At 35.7% G+C, this 26416-nt stretch overlaps 1 protein-coding gene across 1 annotated transcript; it reads right to left on the minus strand.

The window, feature by feature from the left end:
- Positions 1 to 99: 99 nt before the first annotated feature.
- On the minus strand, positions 100 to 26416 carry LOC134543280 (uncharacterized). Its single transcript, XM_063388190.1, has 14 exons — positions 26004 to 26416; positions 24869 to 25069; positions 23274 to 23542; positions 21217 to 21341; positions 20165 to 20266; positions 17769 to 17936; positions 16386 to 16625; positions 15264 to 15386; positions 12278 to 12484; positions 11255 to 11466; positions 8979 to 9167; positions 6499 to 6685; positions 4413 to 4548; positions 100 to 1061 (listed from the first exon to the last, which is right to left on the minus strand). Exons 2-14 carry the CDS (start codon positions 25061 to 25063, stop codon positions 1010 to 1012), a joined length of 2205 nt encoding a protein of 734 aa, XP_063244260.1. The 5' UTR covers positions 25064 to 25069; positions 26004 to 26416; the 3' UTR covers positions 100 to 1009.

A 26416-nucleotide genomic window follows, 5' to 3' on the forward strand; every position in this document is an offset into this window, starting at 1 on the left:
TACTTTGTAAAAAATAACTTTTCAGCATTAAAGTGACTATAGGACAATCATTCACTAAACAGTGCACAGCTAGATTTCTAAATTATATTATACTTTTTTTTTTTTTCAGGTGGAAGAGAATTTTTAATTAATTGATTCATTCTCAATACACAGCAGGACAGCCAACCGGTTAATTCTTTACCCAAATCTGAACTTGAACACCACTACAGTAAATTGCTATGGATGTTTAGATTCCCTTCAGATACATGATTTATGAGCATACACTTATTTGCAGTAACTATGTACGGTTAAAATTTACATGAAAACCTCACATCAAACAATAAATTTAGTTTTATATTTATGAACAAATTGGTTAGGCCTACAATAACACCAAAAATAATTTTTTTTTCCCTTTTCAGAACCTATGAACATTTTCGATCTACCGCCACTAACTGAAGAATCTTTACACACTTACTAAGCATGCGTATGTTAAACAGTGAAGAGGGTTAGTTACATTTACCAAATATCTTTTGTGCACAGACTGTTAACGATGCAAAAACTTTGTGCAGCAAAGACAATACTCCAAAATTATGTGCCTCAAACATCCTAATATTTTACATTGATTCCTTTACGTATAGTTAAACAAAAGCATTTGTATTTGTATTTCTACGGCACATTCCAGTGTATTATTTCAAATTGTGTTCATTTCCTTCAACTAATTATGTATTTAAAAAAAAAAAAATTTGTAGTTTATAACACACACAGAACATTTCATTCATTCCAACCTTCTCTCATTTCTCTGCTTTTGGTTTCGTTAATCGTTCAGATCGCGTGTTTTCGATCCCGCCTCTGCGGGCGACGCTACCACGTGGCCAAGAGCCGGTGGTCGCGACGACCACTCCCTACACAATGTATCTGTTGGCTGCCGTCGAGGGCGTATCCTACCATGCCGTCGTAGCTGGGACGTTGCGCAAGGCCGCGGACGTGTGGTTTCAATGCAGTCTGGGCAGGAGCATCCGAGTTACTGCCCTCACCCCACTTTGATCCAGCGATCGATGGAGTACTCGAGGGCTGCCACCCATCTGGAAAATATATTTGGCGTTCGCTACTCTCGTCGAGAGGAAGTGAGTGTGTGTGTGTGTTGATTTAGAATCGTTCAGTCCTACAATTTAAGTGATAATAGTACATCGATCATTGATATTAATATTCTTTGAAGTTTCAGTTGTGTTGCAAAGCTTAAAACATTGCAAGTCTAAGATTCGCTCATGGAAATATTAGGATTTTTTTTGTGTGTTGTATATGTTCTGAACGAATAAAGTTGGTTACTCAAAACTATCTACAGGTGGCTCTCTATTTATTTTGATTGAATGATGTTATGTACACACAGTGCCCAAAGGTTAATCACTTAAAAAGTTCAAACATTACAAATATTATTTTTTTAAACCTTAATCCTGTATTTTATAAATGACTTCCCCTAAAACAATATTCAAATTTAATTTGACTTCACAGATATATTAAACATTCAATTTTACACTCAACATAAAAAAATTAGTATTGACACAAGCCCAACAGTACAATCAGTATGAATAAACTCATTGGTTCCAGATTCCAGACACTTGCTAATATTGTAATTAACACAACCAACTTTCACTGCCGCTGTATGGAGCTCCTTGCTTTCATAAAAAAAATCGGAAATTCGCAAGTGCATATGCCAGTTACCTTCTGAGGACAACTACCCTGAAAAAGGCTACTTGCAAAGTCGACTGAAACGTTGGTGAAATCTTCGCCTTCAACGCTGCTGCAACTCTAGCAGAACATCTCTTTGTAGTGTTGCTTAACTGAAATACCCTTTATGTGACTGATTTTGACAATGAAAACACGTGAATAACTAGGATAACATGTAGTACACGTTGTTTTGCCTAAAACGACTTTAAAGGAACCTAAGCAGGTGATAACAACTTTAGGCACAGCAATTTTAGGCAAAATGGCTTTAGGTTTAGGCAAAACGACACGCCCCCAATATGAGCTCATTTCATCACTATTTCGCAAACACAGCATTGGAAAAAAGTAACATTTTGTTTGTGAAACGGAGAGGATTCGCAGTATTCTGCATTTTGTTCACAGAAATTTTGTGTATCGATATATAGAGCATCTGATTATGACACATTAAAACTGAAGTGTAATATATTTTAACACATTTTACATGTAATTATTGTAGCTGACTTAACATTTCACTTAAAAATAATTTTTAAAAATTTCCCAGAAGCAATTGCACTACATATTTACCTTCTTCTTTCCCCACATAGTGTTACAATTCTCATTCTTACTACCATTTTAGTTCAACTAAATACCGATATTTGCACTGGCTTCCTCATTTACCTTGAGTATAAATATCTGAACGTGTTATTTCATTGGGTAAAGTATTGATATACCCTACATGGGCATTAACTTAAAAATAACTATCAGCAACACACACATGAGGTGTAACAAACTTATAGAAGATTATACAACAATAAAGGAGTGTGCATTCACTATAATTCATTTCACAATTAGATAATAATGATCAACCTCATTTGTGAAATGTTTACTTTTCATTTGATTATGGTGAAATATCAACATTTTTTATCTGAAAGATTCCATACCAAACAACGGTACTTACTTATTTTGAAATTCTTTTGTACAAATGACCTGTTTGCAAGCAGTATATTATATATATATATATATATATATATATATATATATATATATATATATTCAGTATAAAAAATAAATTACATTTCTTATGACTTCTGGAACAAAAAAAAAAAGGTACATATCCCTCAACAATTAATATTTGTTTAAATTTCATTGATATGAAATAATTACAGCAATTTATTTATATTATACAATAGCAGTACATATTGTTACAGGCCAACATTTTAGGCTTTGGTTTTTTTCTTAAGTTAGGTACTCATACTTATGGTCTGTGCAACTTGCTTTCTTGTTGAAAATTCAAAATTATTTTAATCATAATAATTATAGTATAGGCTCGGGAGAGGGTATTTTGTTTTATGATGAAAAGTACCGTGTTTTATCGCAGAATCGTCGCATGATGTTTTTGGTCCCGCTAGTAGATGCCGAATGCTTTGTGTAGGTATCGTTTCCGTATAAAACAATGTATTTTAAAGTAGAAATCTAATATTTATTCGGTCATTACCACTTACTTAATAAATTAATGGAAAAAATACGACGTTGTTTGGCGTGTAAATTTTCTTATAAAGACGTTTTTAAACGGTATTTCCTTTATCTGATTGTCTGCGTTACAGCGGCGTACCGCTTATAAAAATGTAGCCAGCGCATCTTTCATGTTTGGTTATGTTGCTTCCCATATAGAGCGCGCGCACGTAGTCGAATATCGATATCTCGCCGATTGGATGCAACGTGCGCTCTCTGTCAGGTGCCGAGTTAACTACATTTGATAGCCCGCATACTTTCGTGCCAAGTGTGTACTACAACACGTTAGTTCACGTCAGATTCTAGTGGCTTGCGTTCGCGTTAGAGTTTTTAATGTTGAAGAAAGGTTTTTGTTTAAGGAATTATTAATATAGATTGTTTGGCGTACTCTTGTATACTCCGCCTTTTTTTAAATAAACGTACTTTCCATGAACGGGTTTTGTTTTTATGAATAACTTTACCTAACAAAAAAAATTTTTCCGCACAATGGTCGCACCCCTACTTTTCAAACTTGATTTTAGAATAAAATCTGCGACGATTATGCGAGAAAACACTGTAGTTTGTGACCGCCATGGCTTTGTTCTCTCTCTCTGCCGTTGTATTAGTTATTAGTATAATTAATCACGAAAGATGGTAAGAAGTAAGGTTCTGATTACAGTTTGAAAATTTCTGCACAAAATGATTTCAGTTTAATTTCCTAAACACCCCCCCCCCCCCCCTCACAAATAGGATAGGGCAGGTACCCTTCTTTTTTTTTTATTATTATTAATTGTTTGGAGATAAGTCATTATTATGAAATATATATATTGTTTCCAATTCTTTTATTTAAGTAGTTTATTGATTCCCTTTTCACTGGATAAATATTGAATAATAGTTTTCTGAAATCTCTAGTGTTATTGATGGCCCGCAATGCCAAAGCATTCCGGAACACACTCACTTTTTTATTGAGCTACAAGGTGTTAGTTATGGGTTCTCTGGTGCCTTGGCAAGATCATTCTCGTTACAAATCAGGGTGGTGGAGGTTGTTGTATGAGATATGGCTCATCCTAAATTCTTTGGTAATGTAGGATTATTTTAATGACAGTTAATGATGTCCTATTCCAAAATTTATTATGTATTGATTTTATTATCCCCCCCCAAAAAAAAAATAATCACAACTTACAAGTAATGGATATAAAAAGCATTTTTCATCAACATGGCACACATGTAGTACAGCTTACCTCTTTCTGTCCATTTCGGTGTCAGTGTGAAAGTAGAAATGTCGTTGGTGGTTGTCTGAGGAGACGATTTCAAATGCAAATCTTTTCCCTCCTGTGTTGGAGTTTTGAACTCTATACCCGTGGAGGCATACCATTCCTGGAACATTAACAGAGAATACTGATCACCAGTATCCATGTAATGAAGCATTACTTCGACCACTGGCATGTAAGTGAAGTTAAAGCTATATTAAACAGTTATATTATTAAGAGCACTTGAATCAGAGATATTAATTCATAAGTTCAGTTTGAATAAATAATATGTGTATTATGTAACTGAAGTACTCAATAGCATAACAATTTCCTCAAAGTTCTAATACTGTTATTCAACTATGGAAATATCCAAGTAAAGTTGTACTATTATATAGATTCAAAATTTTTGCAACCATATTTAAAGCTAGGCAGTGTTTCAAACAAAATCATCACAGAGCTTGCCTTGTACCACATACTCTTTCGACGAGTTAATACACACACTCACCTTAATGATTCAGAAGTACGTTCATTAAAATCTGAAAAGAACCTGTGCCATCTAAAAATGAGCCAACAGTTACTTTACAATTACCTACGTCAACTGCATTGATATTTCTGACGAATGTCAATTTATATTTGCAATTTGCATCCATCTAATTGTGTTATGTGTATCATTGGTTGCCTCCAGAGTAAATGTGCAGATGTTAAGCCACCATAATGCCGAATTGAATTGAAATACTGTAAATAGTTAATCCATTCTATAACATAACAAATATTATTGGGAATTAAAAAAAGTCATTCATTGGTAAGTTTTAAAAAAATCCCTTTTGGCAGAGCCTACAGGTGTAGGTACATTTTCAAGTACCAACTGCTTCTGGAACAATTTAATAACTTATAATATATGACATTCCAAAACGATTGATAAAACATTTTTACATATTTTGTGCAGCTAAAATGTTTTGTTTTTTTTACTCAACATATATGGCATTGAATAGCTTAGAAGGAGTTTCATAAAATGCTAACTAAGGTAGTTATGAAAATTTTTGAACTTCAAACACTTTTTACCGCTTGCAATAATACATAGTAGTATGAAAATTTGCTTCAGACCAATGTTTAAACATGATTTATAGTAAGGAAGTATTGATTCTTTTTATTTCTACCTCTGTTTTTAAGGTAATATTTTATTTCATCAAAAATAGTTTTAGATAATTTTCAAATTTTTTTCAATAAATTATAATGGATTTGATAGTATACCTGCTAAAAAGTTATGAATTATTTTTTTCGACCCTTGTTATTTTATTTCCACCACTTGCAGTAATGGTTGGTTACATAAAAATTTACTTAAGACAAACATTTTTTGCAATACGTATTTTAAAAGATTTAAATAAATCAAAACTGATAAGATAGTGAACATGGTACAGTAGTTTTATTTTTTTTAAATTTCAATCCCTTGAAGTATTGGTTTGTTTTATACCAAATTTTAGATCATCTTTGGAAGGTTTACAATAAAGTATTAGAGTCCTTTTAACCCTGTTTAGTTTACCCTTAGCAGCAATGGTTGGTTGTATCAAAAATTGTTTTAGATAAAAATTATATGATTTAAACCAATTTGAATGGATTCAATTGTAAGCCTTCTAAGGGAGTTTTAAATTTTTTTGTCCTCTATCCCTTGCAGTTATAGTTAGTTGTATCGACAAAAAATTGTGGTTTTACTCCTACGAGTTACAATACGTTCAAACGGATGTTATATCATTTTAACTTCATCTTTACAAAACAGAAGATACACACACACACATATATATATATATATATTTTTTGTATCCACCTTTTTACCTGTCACAGGTGTGGCATTGGTACATAAAAACATACGCGTATTCGAATGCAAAGTTGTGTAAAAATTTCAAAGCAATCTGTGAAGAACTTTCTGAGATTTAAGATTTTGAACGAACGCACATTTACAACTTTATTTATATAGATGGTTACCACCCTAGACATGACGAGGAGGCTGTGCTTAGAGACCATACCGTGTCAGGAGCACCTGCAAGCAAGCAAGGATCGCGCATGCGGAACCACATCTCACCCTGAGCGCTCTCCGCTGCACTGTCCTGGTAGATATAGAGACAGGCGTCCTTGAGGATGCAGTAGCGCCTCCTCCAAGTCTTCCACTTAACGCCGAGCCTCATGAGGTAGCCGAAGCAATCTGGCTGCTGGATGCAGCTCGGGGAAAGTTTAAGGTTACGCTTGCTGATATCCAGCCACTCATCCATCTAGATAGCATGCAAAGAGTTAGACATTAGTAAGCACTGGGTTAGAGCAGATACGCTTGTAAACTTGACCTCACCGGCATGGATTTCAGTTGTTGATGATGATTTATACTATTTTACTCTTATACTATAATTAATTTTTACTATTATTATTAATTTATACTCTTTTACTTTAAAAAGTAAAAGAAATAAGTGTAATCAGATGCCGTGAGGGAGTGCAGTTTCATTTCATAGGGACAGACTTCATGGTTTTATTTTTAGTCCAATTTTGTTTTTAAACATCAGATTTCGGTGTTATTGTTTTTATTTTTATAAAAGATGTTTGGTAAGTTAATACGCACTCCACCAAAATAGTGGATTTTATCTGTGTTTTTTTTTTATAAATTTTCAATCACCATGATTATTTTATAATTTTTATACATACTACTTTTGTCAAAAAATGTTTTTAAAATTGAAGCATGTTTCACTGCCAAATTTCCTCAAAGTAATGTTTAAGTTAAGAACAAATTGACTTCGTAACTTAAAACTTTCAAGGTAAGGCTAAAATATGTGCATTTCGGGCAAGTCTATATACATGTGTTGCTGTTTGAGTTGCACTGCTACAAATTGCCTAAAATAATATGTTTCAATCCCAAGAAAACTTTCAGCAAGGACCCAAGAAGTTAAACTGTCGAGGCAAGAGGGATAGCATAAGTCAACTCACTAACATCTCCACTTTGCAGGAAAAGTTTACAATTAAACCACATGTAAAGTTAAACAAAGCACAAAACGTACAAAACACATATTTATAATAATACTTAGAAATTATAATGTAATCACTCAGCACTGTGAGCGGGCACATATAGTTGTTCATGGTAAAAGCAACAATTGAAAGTACACACACAGTTATTAGACCCACTTACAGATTACATGTATGATTAGAGACACAAAGATTAGTGGCTATGAATGCCACAGACTAGCTAACTTTATTTAGTCCATTTCATCAATCAAATTTTTTTAGTCCATTACATTCCAGTAACAAATGAAATTGCAGTGTTTTGATGGACAACCTATTTTTAATCTATTGTATCGTCCTGGTCTAGCAAAGGAGATATTTAGCTAATATTTTCTATATTAATGGTCACAACCACATAAAAAGTATGTGTACCTGGTGAGAGACACTCCTAAAGGCATACTGTGAGCAGTGTGGAAACAAGACTCAATCTCCCTATCCTGTGAAATGGAGGTCACTGCCACGTACTTGGAGATAAACAATGGATCACATTAGAACATGTTAAGGCATAAACCCCCTACGGCACGAACCGATAAACTGGAAGTGCAATCACTTTCAAGATCGAATTGTAAATTCTTGCACGAGTCTGAAAAGTTATTTATCGAAGCAGTCATTCACCAGAGACATGTAGGTACAAAGGATGATAAGAGAAATTTATTAACGATAAAAACTAAGCAAACAGAACTACAAAGGGATTATGGCAGTTGAGGACTGCAAGGTCGATGGTTGACCATTTGTCGTGGCGGCATGACATAACAGCCTTAGTGGATCTAACGGTTGGCGTCTAAATGTTCAATTTCTTGCTGAGCTTTAAAAGACGACTAAACTAAAACAAATGTAATGTACCCATGCAACAATAATCTTTGTACAACATACATTGGCTACCAATTACTAGAGACTAATTTTTAGTCCAATTTAATTTTAAAACAGAAGATTTTTGTGATATTGTTTCAATTTTTTTAATACTGTTTTGTAATATTTATTCCATCAAAATAACTTAATTGAATGCTGCATTTTTACGATAAAATAATTGGTAGGAAATTGGTCTTAAACAGATACATTCAGAATAAAATAAATTGACGAGCATTTGTAGTTTACAAGCGATTCAATAACGTATACTCAATAAAACCAATTAAATTAATTTTTCTGTTCTAAGCACTTTGGTACAATTTGTGTCCGGAAATAATACATTCCTCAAACGTTCAAAAATTACTTTTTTTTGTGATTTCATTAAGTTTGATTCCATGATATAACTTGCATTTCTGTGTTATATGGTGGACTGACAAGCTTTTAGGTGTTTCTGTTTTATCGCAATTCACCCTATGATCTTGTCCCTATCAATTATTAGTTGACAATTGACACTTCTTAATGTTATTTGTTTGTAAAATATCGACGGCTTAGCACACACAGGGCGAACGTGATTAGTAACTAGTAATTGTTAGGCACATTTTCTGAACAGCTTTAAGATACAGGACAGAAGACTTCACCGTTTCTCGTCGCCGCGAGGCGGCTGGCGACACCCACCTGGCTGTTCCGCTCGACGGAGTGGCTGATGACGGCCACCCAGCGGGTCGCGGACTCCTCGCTCTCCGCGGCCAGCCACAGGCCGGCCGCCCCGTCCCGCCACAGCTGGAAGCTGTGGGGGCGGCCGGCGTCGGGCGAGCGGCTCACGCTGTAGTTGGCCAGCATGAGCGCGCCCAGCGGCTGGCTTTCCTGGCCCCGCAAACAACACAGGTCCCGGTTTGAGCGACATTACACACAACGTCTACAAATACCCGGGGAGCCAATTTCAGGACCTTTTAGTACAATTTTTATATTTAATTTATTTTATTTATTTATTTAATATTGTAACATGCCCACCAACAGCCGAGGGCTTTAGCGGTGGGCACGACACATATAAACAATACAAACAAACAAGTAAAGTTAAAATAAGTATAACTATTAAAAATATAAAATGCATAAAAAGAAATACAAAACATAGACATTACAGTTTAATAAAATTACTAATTGCAGGCTTATGTAAAAATTAATTTAAAAAAAAAAAAAACACATTATGTACCTAGCTATACTTTCACAGATAAAGATAAACAATTTTATTGAAATTAGAAATGAGTCGAAAAATTATATCATTCTTTTTATGGTATGTACATAAGGTAGATGTTAAACTGCTGTTAAATTGGGGAATTCTAATGCCAGTATTATCAAGAATGGACTTACAATTTAATTTTTAACAGTAACAGTTTTTAATAAATACATAATCCAGATAGATACGGCATTCAGAAAGAGAATCTGTATGTATGTAACATCTTAATTCTCGCTAAACGGCATTTCTTGGAGAGAAAAATCACACGGCATGCTTGATATCAGTAACCTTAAATTTTCATCACAAATGAATAGCCGTTAGGTGATCATTCCAAATTAAACAATCTTTACTTTAGTTATGATCATCTACATTTGTAAAATTAAAAACCACACAATGTTTTGGAAATTTCTATACACTTCTGGAAAATTTCAAGAACTTAACTAAGTTTTCTAAATGATCTCCAATATTCTAAATAGAACAATGAATATTTTTCTCATATTCCATACAGCAAATATATTTTCAACTCAATGCATCTACCATTGAATATCTTACAACATACGTATTTCATATTATACCTACTAGGTACCTAAGCCATTTTCTTTTACCTTCAAATACTATATTTCAACCCTTGCACTAATATAGGATAGTATAAAAATTTTCTTTGTACTATAGTTTAAGATAATATTAAGATGGTTTAAAAAAAAATTTGAATGAATTTGATACTAAGGAAGTTTTTATTTTTTTTATTTGAACCCGTTTTTTTTTTACAAATAATTCTAACGGATTCAATGGCGTGCCTACAAAAGGAGTTCAGAATTTTTTTCCCCTACAACCCTTGCAGTAATGGTTCGTCTATCGATTTATCCCAAAAATGTATTTAGACTTAAGTTTTAGGTATTATTCCTATGAGTTATATTATGTTCAAACAGATGTGATAGTTTTCATATTATGGGCGTTAGAATGATTTTTCTTTTCTTTAAAAAACATTCCCCATTTCTACCCCTTTAGTCGGATATTGTGCATTAACGAATTTGACTATTTCAATTACTATACTTTGTTTTCAGTTTGGAAGTCATTTGTGAAACATTATGGCAGTTATTGTGCTCATAAAATTGTGATATATAAACTTTTAAGTTTATGATGGTTTTGGGGTCTATGGAACAAAAAACTACATAAAAATTTTTCCTGAAGTCACAATATGATAACGTATATAACAGGTAGTATTTCTTCTAAATCTACCTAAAACTGGCTTATAACTGAGAAGCAGAGATTCTTAAGCTTTGCATCACATTCAAAGCTTCCAATAACACAAACAGTGAAGTCAAGTAATACTCAAAAGAGCTTCAAATTGGTTCGCTTTGCACAGGCCTACCTCTAACGCTCTGTCATTTTATTTAGAAAATAAAATGATACAAGTACTGCAACTCAGAACTTGTAGTTTGCGAGTTTGCCCCCAATATCAGTAACACCTTGTGCGAAAATTAGCAATTATACATTCAGGGACGTGGGTGGGGGATAGGAGATATCTTCTGCCTGGTCTCAAAAACCTAAAAATTTTTACCTTTCCAACAAAGTTTCAAAAATTGGCAAGAACAGCAGGCAAAGTGGTTCTACCACCTCTTCCCCCTTTTCCGCCCCCAAAAAAAAGTGTGTACGCTCCTGTACGCATTGCAGCCAACACGAGCGGACACCTGGGACAGAGAGAGGCCGCACTCACGGAATCGCTCTTGTAGTAGTAGAGGCAGTTGTCCCTCTTGAGGCAGAACCACCGCTCCATCCACTTGCCGCTGGGCTTCAGGTCGGCGCCCGGCTGTTTCCGCAGCTTCCACAGGAAGCCGGAGTACAGAGGGCTGGCGGCGCCCGGCTCGCGCACCACGGGCGTCAGCACGTTGCACGTCCTCGCCACTTCCAGCTCGAGCGTGTCCGAGCCTGCCGCGCCACAGACGCCTCGCACAGCCCTTAGACGATAACGCCTCGGTTACAGGCAAACCAGGCCCTGCTAGCTACGTCCATCCTAGTGATCGCAAACTCGTCCGAGGGCCGGACTTACTACAATTCTATATTTCTTACAATAACACCATCCCAGGGTCCCGCTTAGGCCTTTTAATATTGAGGCAGCTGTAATGTCAAAATTTCTTATGATAAATTAGCAAATTTAAGTTCTACATGCGCTTCAAATGAGTTCAGTTTTGTTCTATTATTTAAGGGAAGGGACTTTTCTGGGGGCTATTCACCCTGCCCCTTTTTCATCAGGCCACCTCTTATAATTATTAGGGTCCTGTTAAAGAAATGGGCCCAGAGCCAGCTATGGAAACAAATATAGAAGAGTAATTACAAAATTTTTTATGCACTCTTGTTCAGAGAATATACAGAAGGATATTTATTTAAATTTATTATTTGTCACATGCCCACCAACAGTCGAGGGCACGACCTAAAAATGGTCACTGCAGGTCTGAGGACACTCCCCTACGTTTGGTACCAACATCGGGAAAGCATTACCTGAGGGGAATCCACAACATGTAGGCACATCCGCAAATTAGTGCAGATTAAAATAAATGGTGAAAAGTTACTGAAAGGGTAAAATAGAGTTTTTTACATGCAAACATAGTGCAAAATCTTATAAAAGTGAATTGGAAATTTTGTGGATAAATTCAATGAGAAATTAAGCTCCTGGTTTTACGTCTTCTTCAATCGGGCCGAGACTGAAATGAAGACTGCCTGTCGGAGAGAGTGAGCGAACCTGCGTGGGCGAGCTTCACCACTTCGGAGTGCGACGCATCGAGGACGTTCACGCTGTTCACGCTGATGATGATGTCTCCGACCTCGAGCCCCGACGACTCGGCGGGCGTGTCCGGCTCGATGGCGGACACGACGACCGGCCGCGAGCCGTGGATCCGGAAGCCAAACTCCCCCGACTCCCGCTGGACCACCACCGTCTTGTCGCACTCTGGCGGCAGGACAGATCTGCGAGTGAGCTCACCGCCATGTTCCAGGAACTGTACCACACATGCAATTTTACTAAACAATACTGTTCAGTGATCCGAACGCTATTTCATTCTTACCAAGTGTTTTCTTTCAGACTAAGTAAGTTTTCAAATATTATATATTTAAGAGTTAAACAAACAAAACTACTACTGTGGCTAAATGATTAGCTTCTATTGGTTGCACGGAGTTACGTAAATAAAAGAGCTGGGCATTGCCAAGAAACAAGATAATCCGTATAGATTTAATATATTACTCGAGATTTTGAATTACACATGAATATTTAATTTTTATCTTTAATTTATTTGTTTTGGTAAGTATCTGTTTACATTTCTGTTAATACATAGTGTGACCCAACTGTGGCGGAGTTGATGTAGACTCATCCGACATTACTACTACTACTACTTAAAAGTAGTGTATGAGCTTAAGGGGGTACCTCCTTCAACACTATTTGATGGGGGAAGTTTAAGTATGTAATATTAAGTGGAATAGTCCAAGCAAGTGATGAACAAATCTTCATTTTGACTCTAGCAGTCAATTTTTAATTCATAACATAGATAATCACGTAGATCAGAAAACATGTTAAATTTATGTTCAGTGCAATTAAAAGAATGCTGTAAGACTCTTGGTCTGTTAGTCTATGTAAGAATAGTTAAGTTTTGTTTGCATGGAACTGGTGCGAGAGGATGCTCTAACGCCACTTCCCTGTCTCTGGCAGTCTGCATCCAGCTGCGGCCTGGAGCGCATGCGGTTTGTGTCGCAGGAGAGCCTTCAGTGTTGCTACTTTGATCGAGTGGTTTTGTTCAGTGAGTAATTAAGCAGGAGCCTTGGTCTACGCTAACCATCGTGGCTCCGAACCATTTCACAGTAAGAGATCAACCTTTCCCAGTTACAGCTCAACCACCAGGTGACCCTCCCGCGCGTGGTTTGCTTACTTACAGCACTGGCTGACTTCCGTCTGAGATCTGCGGGTAATTGTGTCCCGCGCACACCTACCGACTGCACTGTCATTCCATAAAGATTTTTGTGTATAAAATTCACTCCACGGGACTGGCCAGTTAATGGTATCTCCGCAGGACGCGTGGTTAAAGAGACTGCCGCAGAATCAAGTCGCGAGTATTTACAGTAAATTGTTTTATTGTGTGTGATGTGCCAACGCGTCTGTGTAGTGGCCCGACCAACGTGTGTGATTAAATTTTATTGGAAAACAGTTTGAATTATTTGTAGTGTTTTCACCTGTCCACGCTAGTTAGGCATTAGCATCTTAACCTGAGCAGGGGAGTGCCACTATAATAGTTATAATAGGTCCCTAACTATTGCAGCCTCGAACTCAGTGTACCACACATGGCCGACGACCCACCCCTCTCTCGTGTTTAGCTCTCTCTAAGCACAAGGCTGTGGACTGGCACATAGTCTTCTCGTCGAGCTTAGGGAAACTTTGAAATATATGAGCAGTACCAATAACATTATACGGCGTGGAAAAGAATATTAAGTTCTTTCAGTTTTTAAAAGAATCTGCACAGTGTTCTCATGACTAAATATTCTTCTGAAAATCTGTGTTTTTACCATTTTCACTCTTTTGGAAACTAAATACGAAAACATAGTTAACTATACACCATCAGCAATATCTCAAATGATTTTCTTAAATAGACTGATATCTTGAGCAGTTTTCAAATTGAGTGTTTTTTTTCTGAAGCTCTGCACACTGTACATTATGCCCAGGTAGGCGGTCTCTTGACAGGGATTTACTGTACATCATTTCTCTAGTTGTTTGTGATTGTTTATATTCCACATAATCATCATAGTAATGTTAAAAAAAAAAATTGCTTAACAATATGGATTTCAAAAAACACATCACCATTAACACTAAAGTACAATTACACAATCAGTGAACAATGTGCTACTTAACACTATTAGAAAACATGTAGCTAAAAAAATAAACAAATAGGTATTCAGGCAGCATGCATAAACACTATCACTACTGAAATGTGAGATGCGCACATTTAAGGATGCATAAGCGTGTAACATGTAGTGCAAGGCTGCTCGTGTGAGTCATTCATGCCTTCTCTAACTGTGGTCTGGCACCATACCAGGATGGCCACACGCTGGTGAAACAGAAGGCCTTTGTTTACGCAACCCAATTTAACAGAAGTGGAACATCGCAATGTACGCAACCTCCTTTACTTCTTATACCTGAAACCTTTTATGTAAATACATAGGCATTAAACATCAAATCTTTTAGATTTAGAATTGGTGACTTAATTTTTTAATTATTCATAAACAGTTTTTTATTTAGCAAAAATGAAATGTGTGCTATGAAGTCCATAGTAAATAATATAAACTACCCTCAACTGGAATAAAGGACAATCATATTTATTACACATTAGAAGTTTATTGTTTGAAGGTCAATACAAATAAAACTTTGGCACAAATTTTTAAATACTACTTTTCAAAATGTGTAATATTGCATATACGTTTATTTTATAAATATAAGTATGCATATCAATATGCACTGATGTGTAGTACTTACAATAACAGCTTAAAAAATTATGAGTCTGATAATACTTTGAAGTTCTGAATGAAGTGACTAAGTGCTATTCTTAACACTTATAAGTTAAACAAAAGTACATATGGTAGTGCACCCTAGTAATGTCTTATTAGTACAGCATAAACAAGAGTAAACAAAGTTATAAAAAATCTATTGTATAGAAAATAGCTTACGTGGTTAATTGTCAAAAACTCACCACTTGGCTGGGATGAGAGTAACTTAACTGCAATAGATTCCTTGCACCATATCATCAACATTTGCTTTATTATCTCCTCCAGGCTGTTTTGCAATGTTTTGTGTACACCATAGCTTGCATCAGCTGTGAGAAATAAACATCACATTCATAAATGTCAACTCATTCAACCCATTACGTATGTGACTCACATTCCTACCTAGCAAACATCATTATACATAAATCTGTTTAAAAAAAAAAACTTATCCTAATTAAAAATACTTTGGGTTTGAGAGGTATCCTAGAAGCAGTTAATAATCAATAATTAGGTACGATTTTGTGATTAATTGCGATAACACTTAAAAAGAACATCAATGCAGCATGTAACACGCAATGAATACAATATAACTGTATTTATCAAACTGTGTGAGTTAAATCATGAAAATCAGCAGAATTTAAGGGAAACTTAAAAAAAATCAATAAAATATTATATACAAAATTTAACTAATGTAATTAGTTTAGTCTGAAGTTTATATCAAACTGTACTAATTAATTGTACAGAAAATTTTTTTTTAATTTGACTGTGCATCTTTTACTAGCTCATTTTTTTGCAAATGTTTTATGTTTATGATTTATTTTTACTGTCATGACTATTTTTTTTTTTCAATCTTCATCACTACATATATTACTTTGTCGTAAAAAGTGCAAAATGTAGCACTGCCAAAGTTACACAACTTTCGTGAAAGAAGTATGAAATAACAATCACATCATGTTTGATGTAAATAAACAGAATATACATATCTTGTTTTTAAAAAATGAAATTTACATGAACATAAAACCATAAGATCTTGTCTCAATGAATAATATAATTTTCGTTCTGAAAAATGAACTTATATAATAATATAAGCATTTTGATTCTTTGACGAAACTAAAAATAATATTAAAATCTATAACATAGTATGTACATAGGTATGTATAATGGATAATGCTTGGAAAAAAAGATTTGAATATTCATAATAATTCTCTGTAACTTCTATCATTATTAAAATATTAGCAATGGTTGGTCACTCCAATGAATTTTAATAAATGACATATTGATATGATATGAAATTACAATGATCGTCGTCTACAACGTAAACAACTCACCGGAAACCATTTTCGAAGCAGAGCACTCGTCTCGGGCTGCGATCCTGGAACAGTGAACGACATGAAGCGGTGTAGGAGAATGCTTCCTACACGCGCTCAGCCGCAACTCCCGGTCGTCTCGTCGTGTGGCACAGGGCGGGACTGCCGGCGGCTGAATGAGGGAGGGGGAGAAAGTCGGGCCGTGATGGCTCGCAGGTTGCAGTGGCCTTGCCGGGCTATTCTCAGCCGGGACCCCCCACCCTCCCCGTCGCGCAGTTATTTACAGACCCGTGTGTTTGTCCCACTTGAAATACCTGCCCCCACCTCGCTGCCAGGAATCTGACAAAAGTGTGACTCAAGAATTTGATTCAGTGGCAGTTCACGCAGAAGTTATAGTAAACATGCGGCATTCCGAGTTATTTTTTAACAATATTTACGTCGGAAGATGTTATGTATGCTCGATACACGGAATGTGGTTTCCAAACACCAGAAGCTGGAACCATACTGATTAAAAAAATTTTTGAAATAGTTACATGAAATTACAGTTATTGGAATATTTTACGAACACTTAACAAAAAAAATTATTTATACAAACAAACTTACATAGTGAATTTTTATATTGGTAATTTAGTTTTTTCTCCTAAATTACATATATTAATAAATCTTTAGCCAACTACTACAGTTTTCCTTTGAATAATAACTTAATTTATTTGGAAGTTTTCTGCTTAAGCATATTTATGTGTTTATTCTACTGGTTATGATACTTAAAACCATACCAAAGCAGAACGAAAGCTTTGTGTAATGTGTTATAAATGGTTATATTACTTATATTTAAGAAAAAAATTTCAAACACACTCCCTTTATGCCAGTTTGTACAATTATAAAAATAAATTTAAGTCTTAAAATGAATGTCACTCCACTGGTGTAAAGTTGCAGTAAAAAAATTTTTTTTTCCCTTTTTTATTTCTGTTAGTACCTACCTAATAGTAGACCTAATTATGTCATTGTACAATATTTTTCTCTTTTAATTATATGCTTGGCAACAGAAGTTTTCTTACAAACTTAACCTTCACCTCTCTTGAAGTGAGAAGGTAATTTATTGAGCGCTCTTTCTGCACCAACCTGTAACTACAATTTTGTTAAATATTTCTTGCAGACATGAAAGCCAAATGGTGATGAACAGGTTCAATCAAATAAACCTATTTTACTGGCTAAGTTATACATTAACAATCTAAAGGACATCCAGCTGCATGCAATTCATGCCAACCACAACTCTTTAGAACATTTTTCAAGCAAAAAATTTGTAAACTGGAAGCAAGGATCGGCAAAAACAAAAGGCTGAATGCAAACAGGATATAGACGTGTTAATACAAAGGTCATCATTGAAAATTCTGTCTCTCTCACCAAACGATTTGGACTGCAATCGCTTGTACATCTCCACGCTGGACTTCCTGTGCACCATGCGGTGGGTGATGGCCTGGTACTTCCGGCGGAACTCCCGCTCGGAACTCGTCGACTCGGCCGACCCCCGCCTGCTGACTTGCCCGTCCTGGGCGTCCTCGTTCGCGTCTGCTGCAGACACCCATCGAGCACTCGACCGACACACTCGACGTCTGGCCCACTTCCGTCACAGCTGTTTCCTCTCACCACGTCAAACAACCAGGCCACAGCATTTAGCTAGGGACGAGATCACGTGGTGAATTGCGATAAAACCAAAATAACCCCCAAAAGCATATCAATGAACCATTAAACACCGAAACGCACGTTAATGCGTCATAATTAGGCACAAGATTATACTGTGAATTGTGATAACACTGCAAAGCAACCACTATCAAGACGTAGAAAAAACATTTGTAATATCACAAAATACATCCAGAAAATTGTTAAAGAACAAAAAAAAAAAATTTGTTTATTAGTACAATTCTATAGTCCCTATAGTCCATAATTATCTCTGGAACACATATATAACCCAAGAATGGTGCCTATCTAAAATTTATAGCCCTAACATTTAATTAGATTTCAAACTGCATTCACCTTAAAAGTTCATAGTAAAACAGTAATAAACAATTTTATAGTTTAAAGGTGGGTAGAAAATATGAAAAATGTATTTTATAACATGTTTTATAAATTAAAATCTAGTTATGTCCCAAAATTCACCCATTTTAGGTTCTGGAAAATTAAAAAAAAAAAAACATTACATTACCTGCATTTAACCATTACATGTACACTATTATCAACACATTTTTAAGGATTGTTAGTGAAATATAAGGACTTCTAAGGGCTCTTATTCAATTAAAAACTAACTTAAGAATTTTTTAAGAATTCCTGAGTGTTTCTATTGTTGAAACTTAATTCAATCATGTCACTGATGTCAGTATTGTTACCTGAAATTTGAATGAGACAGTAATTAATCAGATCGTTCGTTTCATGCCGGCGTTCATATTGTGTGACATAAAGCGATACTACGAAAATATCATTTTATATATGTGTGTGTGTATCTAGAGAGAGATCACTAGGATTCTGTTATTTTAAAACAGATTAGGACCGGCCTGGAACCCAATTTTTTAAATAAATATAAAGATATCAAACAAAATGTCACCCAGTGGACATAAAACTGTTGTAAATCAAAATCTGTGAACAATAATCTATTCATTTACTATAAAAATTTAAAGTTCCAAGCATTAAAAAAAAATGTTATACAGTGATTGGTAAACAGTAGCTATAGTTCATGGAAAATCAGTACCTAGGCTTTGAAAGCATCATGCTAATCAAACCCCAAGAAACATACATTTTATATAATTTGAATAATTTGTTATATAATATTCAGTGAGGGAACTTTTGCCAGACATAGTTGTGCCCTACCTAAGATCCCACTTTGTCCCATGTGATAGATAACACTAAAGTATGTGTATGGGATATGACTATAAAGCCTTTAAAGTAGGTAAACAAATACAATTGATATAATTCCAATAATATTCAGATATTGTATATTTAATTGTTACATGAATGTCAAGTGTATATTGTGCATGCATGCAAAAGAGTACTGTCTTTGTTTATGGTACAATGTGTCACATTATAGATGATATTTGAAATATTAAATATGACGTTAAAAACACACTCACTGATTGTTAAGTTATTTATGTAGCTGTGGCATATTGCAGGTGTTAATATACAGAACATGTGTGTCTATGATGTACGCCATATAGAGTTATTTTAACCGTGAAGTGTGCAATAAAAGGTTGGACTTTAAGAAGTATGTATTCCTTCCTCTTTGACCACGTGGGAGCGTGTGACATAGTGTTATCACCTAGCATGGCACGTCCAATACTGAACAGCGCACCAGATTATTTGCACACTGCATTGATAACTGAGGCATGTATGTCTTCTTTTCCTCCAACTGGCTGGGGTCACGCCCTAAGCAGAGTATGCTAGCTGGGTCCATGTGCCCTTAAAAACACTGTGGCGCTCATTATAATTGTTATAGCGACACACTCTGACAAACCACTGGCATATTAAAATTGTAATCATTCTGTAACTTATAAGTTATTTATTGTAACTGTATCAGCCGTAAGAATGGTTTTTTTTTTTTTTTTTTTTTTTTTAAATTATGTTCCAAACCATCAAATGTACTATAAGAAGAAATGATAAATTTTAATATCCCACCACTATTCTAAACAACTTTCATTAGACAGCACTAGTATTTCAAGCTAACACGTTTCTCTATGATAAACAGGCGGAGTGTATTGGATTTCATAATGTTTGTTAGTAGAGTACCTGGTTTAGCTACTGTATGAACATACCTTTTTCATCAATTTTAGAATCTGGTTTCTGCCAAACATGAATTTCTTCAGAATCGCTGATGTATATCCAAGTAGAATTCTTATAAGAATCTGCATACACACCTAAAATTAAGAAGTCCATTAACTTCAATTCACTTCTGTTGGAGAAATTGGTTTACAAAAAAAAATAAGTTTGGCTGTTTTAAACATTTTAGATGTTCTAGGATTAGCACATTCTCCAATTTATATTATTTACTAATTACTAACAGTTCTCTAAATTTTAGCCAAATATAACATATTTGAGCAAACAAAATAAATTTAATTTGAAAATATAAAGTCATCTCACAATTATTGTGATTTTAGATTAAAAACATTTGTCATATTTCACAAATTGCCATTGTAGTTTCCATTATTCTTAAATAATAGCCAGGTATTTTTGAATAGAAATGTATTATTTCTACTATTTCACAGGATATTATAAAAGTTAAGTAAGTTTATGAAAATTAAAAAAAAATTGGTTGTAAGCAATTCAATTTTTCAATGTATTAGTATTTAATACCATTAATAATTATTGATAAATAATAAATTAACAATCAGTATCCATCTTCAACAGTTTGATTATATTAAGAGCTGCGTAGGAACTTTTTTTTTCTTTTCAATTTGCACATTTTCGGGTAGGAGAGAATTTTTCCCGCAGGAATCTCGAATGGATCACAGGAAAATTCAGTGCTAACTAATTCTATAGACTCAAGGTATTTTCAGAAATATCCTTTGTAACATCACAAATTACATCTTAGGGCTTTTGGGTAGTTAAGTTTCCTACAGCTGACGTCAGTCAAATGTCTAAAATTACCTAGTTACACAACAAAAACAATTCCCCCTTAAATTCAAGATGGCGGACAATTCAACGGCAGAATCCTGTCGCCATGTTAAATTTTTACAACAGTCTCCCTATAAATATTAAAAAAAAAAGTGGAAGCGAGTTTTTTGTACAATCATGCCCTTATCTTTGGACAAACCCGACTGGGCTATGCAGTGTAAATTCACAATATTTAATTATAATATAATCTTACCCATATCATCGTCATCATCATCTCCTCCTGTGTGGTCAGACAAACTGTTATCCTGACCCATGTTTGGACTAGAGTCAGTGGCTCTCAACATCTCCAGGCTTGCGTCAGTTGAGCGTGTCAGGGGTCTGTGGAAGTTACATCAATTTTTTTATTTTTAACATTTTAACACTAGCATACAAGAAGAACTGTCACCGACTTATTACAACTATACTTAATGTAAACATTACTTTTACCATTAAAACAATATTATGGAAAAAGGAAACTTGTCCCTGCGTTTCTAAAAGGATTAAAGAATTTAAAATTTATTACCTCGAATAAAACTTTCATTATTTGTTAAATCTTGAAAACATCAGAGTTTTATGCATCCACAGACACACAGGCAGGCATATCATGATAAAACCTACAAATTTTAAGTGTTCTTCCTTAAATGTGTTCTGAAAACATAATTTAACCCTGATTTTTTAACAAACAATTACTGTGAACACATTTTAAATAACAATTATTATATGTACAGTTTAAAGGTACAACCAAGTAAAAACAAATTAATATTAAAAATATTAATAATTAACAATTAATAATTAACTGCATACATATGCAAGCCAACACAAAGTTACAAAAATTAAATTTGAACTTCCATGTATTTGCAGTTGTTTTTCAGACTTATGATTTTTCAAGTGTTAACACAATTCAAAAACTTTACAAATAAAATATTAATTTTTACGTAGGTAACGCATACGATGACCCCACTTCTCATCCCAAATGCCGATTTTTGGAGCTCTCTGCCAAAGTGTAAATCTCTAGTATGACATTTGTCACCCCATGTCTTTAAAGATAAAATGTACAGATTTTTTTTCCCATGTCTTCATTCGGGACAATATAAGTAAACATTACCATGCTCACTTCATCTGAAAAACTCAACTGAAACTACGCAGACACCTAGGAACAGTTATTTTTCTTCATTTAAAAGTAGTGGTTTGAGATGCTTCTATCATCAGAATGAAAGAGACGAGGGGCTGAGACACACAAAGGCTCGGTGGTTACTCTACCACAAAGCAGCTGGGTAAGAGAGGTGAAGATGCCGAGAACACTGCCTGCTTTAGGAATCCTTCAGAGGACTTAACAAAGCAGGGGTTTCCTGCCAGAGCGTACAACAAAACGCCATCATGGGGTAAAGATAAGCCAATACAATTTGCGGCACAAGGCTTTTTAACATAATGCGGAACTGCATGCGGCAATCTTTCAGTGGAGGCACCATTACAGGGAACTGCTTTCTGTTTGATGGTGAAGTAATTTTTCCAAAACCAGACAGTAAAATTTTTAATTTCAGGGCATGAACAAACTAACACATGAGTTTAATATGCAATTTTCTTTTTACAAACCTATGGATAGATTAAATAATGGCAGCTGTGAACATTAAAAGGTGCTTGGTATGCACAAATAGTTCCAGACTTGGCTTCCTCTACAAAGCAATGTCTCTCGAGATGGGAACTAGGTGAATCAGAGTTTCGATGACCCTGCGCTGGTTCTCCAGTTTTGTTGTGAATGTATCTTTCCTTGAAACCCACTGAAAGAAAATCTAAATTGACTCCATAATATAAAGTCAGCAAAGAAGATGGCAAACTAGTAATAGCAATGTCATCCTATTGATTATAATATTGAGTGCAGCATATGTAGTAGCACTGTAGATGGCACAATCCTGTTTCCATTGCTTCAAGAGCCATGTACATGGATCCCCATTGCACATAGATGTTGTTTACATGAATGAGGAAATATGTAAAATATTTTGGAAATGCACCAACCTCTCAGATCTTTTCTTCTAATGTTAAAAAAAATCAATGGTGCTTTGTGCAATTTGCTTAAAGATTAATGTATGGAACTTAAAACTAAGTTTACTTTTTTTCCTGGTTCAGTTTGTTTTACCATACTGTTTTATCTAGAAGATTGTCCCATTTGTTGGCTTGAAGCGAGGTAACTATGAGGTCAGAAGGGGAGCCCAAAGACCACGGCTGGAAGAGCGGCCTGTCGCAGGCCACGCCCGCGACGAGGTGGGGCCGTACCTGACCTTGACGCGGTCCTCCTTGCCCCTCTCCTCCGACTTGGCGCGCGCCCCCTCGCAGCGGAAGCGGCTGTGGTGCCGCCGCTCCCCGTGGCAGCCCCTCTCCTCGGACCGGAACCGCTTCTCCAGCTTCTTGTAGAGGCGGCCGCCCGCCTGGCCCGGGGGCTTCGTGCCGCGGGGGCCCTCCGGGGAGTCCGCGAAGCCCGCCGGCGGCTGGACGATGTCGTGCTGGTCCGTGTCGGGCCCCTCGGCAGCTAAGTGGTCCACGTCCTGCCACCGAACCAGCTACCTCAATCTCTCAAACATCACTGAGAGTCATTTGCACCACGAGAGACTACCCCCCTTCATAGTCACGACCACAATCGGAGCCTAGGAGCTGTGCTATTTTAATGCATTGTGAGATGAGTTTAAAAAAAAAAAGAAATTTAAAGCATCAATAATACGAAAGGGTAACAATTTTGTAGTGTCTGGATACATAAAAGCTAAATAAAGTCCGTCCACTTTGTCCAGTGGCTGGCTGGCTGGCTGGCCAAGGGGCCCGGGTTCAATTCCCGGCCGGGATGACGATTTTTTCAAACCTTCTCCCTGTGATCAGGACTCGGTGTGTGTAATGTCCCTTTCGCCTTCATCCCGCCAAAGGCAGAGGCAAACCACTGCTGCGGAATAGTCCTGATTCGGAAAGCATAGGGATGCCACAGCTGTCATCACCGTGGTGTTAACCTGTACTCAAGATGCCCAATAATGGGTAAAACGACCTATTATCGTTACTATAAATAAATAAATATAAAGTTTTTAAAAAATTATTTAAACATTTTAATGTAAATTTAGTCATTGCTACGCACTACCTTCATTTTTATTTTAAACTACAACATTTACTAGCATTATTACAATTGCTGTCTCATTACATACATAAATTTTTCTCATTCAAACCCATTGCTACATCATTTAAAAGGTCCTCATTTCACATGACATTTTGGGATGGCTAATCCTTGAAGAAACACTAAAAAGGCTAGCCACTTAACTGTGCACTGCACACCCCAAAAATATTGCCACCCTAGATTAGGAGATCAAAAATATATTTAATTAAAACATGTGTGTTCCCTGCTTGATATCAACTTTTCATTGGTACAGACACTCATTTTGCTGTGCCAAATTGTCTATGAAAAGAAACCACCACATAAGTACAATAGTGTCCCGGTGATCCAGATCGGCTCGTCTCGTCATTGGTTAAACTAGACAGGATTAAAAAAAAGTTTTTTTTTTAAAGAGAAAGCTGTATCCGTGAAAAAAAAAAAAAACATATTTTCATATTTTTACCTATCTTAAACTTTATAACGAGCATTTTAAGTTAAATTCCATTTATTCCTGACATGGTCTGGTTCCATGTAATCCCGATTAGCAGGACTGTAATGTACTTCATAATTTTACACTTTCTGAACCATTCGACAAAAAGAGTATTCCTAAAACGTTCATGAATACTCTTTAAAATAATGGTTTGTGGTAGACTCGTCAAGCATTGGGGGTCTGGTCAAAAAGGAAGGGCCGATGTTCGCAGTGTGACCGAACACCAAGGGGGAGGAGGAGCGACGAACTCGCCTCGACCCCGGACAGGGTGGCCTTGTCGACCTCGCGCCCGCAGTGGTGGCACAGCGGGGCCTGGCCGTCCGTCGCGGTGACGGTGTTGCTGCTGTGGTCGGCCGACTCGCTGTAGAACACACTGTCGCTGCCGGGGCTCACGGACCGCAGCGACTCCGCGCTGAGGGCCTTGAGGCGGCTCGACTCGGGGCTCATCGTGCCCTGTCGCCCGCAACCAGACACACCCACCTCTCTCAAAAAAAAAATCTAGGTTTCCGTAAAACAACGCCTCTATCCGTAAATTTTACTGACAATCCGTAAAGTTGGCAGATATATGATTTCTTTAAGCAAAGAAGAGTATAATAAATTAATTCACCATTCACAGGAATGTGCCGAATAAACAGCTAAAAAACATTTTATAGACAATTTCCAAATGACTTAAATAGACAGTCTACAATTATTTACAGCATTTACTACAAAATAACGTAACTGTGAATATAACATGATGCCAAACCTTTTTTAAAAAAAAACTTTATGGAGTGAAAATCACAATTGAAGTACATAGCACTCAAAATTGATTTAAAATTATTAAATTTATTCCATATTTATACTGAACAGTGATGGGTTGAATCCCAATTTTCTCGAATCCACCCCTTGAATCCAAATCTAAGTTTTAAGAGTCAAATAATTTACAAGAAATAAAAAATTTAACAAACATAAAATTTTTCTTCATAGCTCATTTGTTTCCGAGACTGTTAGCTACATTTTAAATTGGTAATTCCTGATGATTTTACAGTATTTAAAATGTTGCTAACCTAAATTACCTAACCCATTTTACAATATCACATTATATTTATACCTAACTTAACATTTGATAAAATGAAAAACTACTTGAAGTATCACAATGCCAACTTGCAGAATGATTGGAAAATATACCAGAAAATTAAGAAAAAAAAAATTTTTTTTCAAGGTAACCACCCCCCCCCCCCCCCCCCAACCACTTCAACACAATACAAGGAACAAGGTTTTTCTTCAGAATTACTGGTTGTTTTTACAAAATAAAAACAGTTTTGGGTTTTAGAAACATATCCATGAATATACATAAGATGAACTCCATATCTAGGTTAGATTCAACCAAAAAATTTAAATAACTTACTGTTGAATCATTAAAACACGTGGTAGGTAGGTACTAAATGAAGCATACAAAGGGCAGAACCTATACAGTTTGTACATTTCAAGATGGTGTAATAACAAAAGTAAATGAAAACATAGGGCGGGGCTAAATATGTTACACATTGTAACAGGTCTTCACATACCACTCAAATTATTTCTTGGCTTAACCTATAAAATTTTCAAAACGTTAAGTGTAAACAAACGAGAAGATAGGTTAATACATTTTTATTTTTAGTTCGAACGTTTACTGGGAAAAGTTTTTCTCCATTTGAAAAACTAAATTTTTGTATCAAATTAAGTAATGGAGTATGTAAAACCAGTTCAACATGTAAACAAACATTTTTGTTTATCCACTAAATAACCAAAGATATATTTTTAGATACGATATGTACAAAA

The sequence above is a fragment of the Bacillus rossius genome (genome assembly GCF_032445375.1).
Source record: "Bacillus rossius redtenbacheri isolate Brsri chromosome 9 unlocalized genomic scaffold, Brsri_v3 Brsri_v3_scf9_2, whole genome shotgun sequence".
Taxonomy (NCBI): Eukaryota; Metazoa; Arthropoda; class Insecta; order Phasmatodea; family Bacillidae; genus Bacillus; species Bacillus rossius.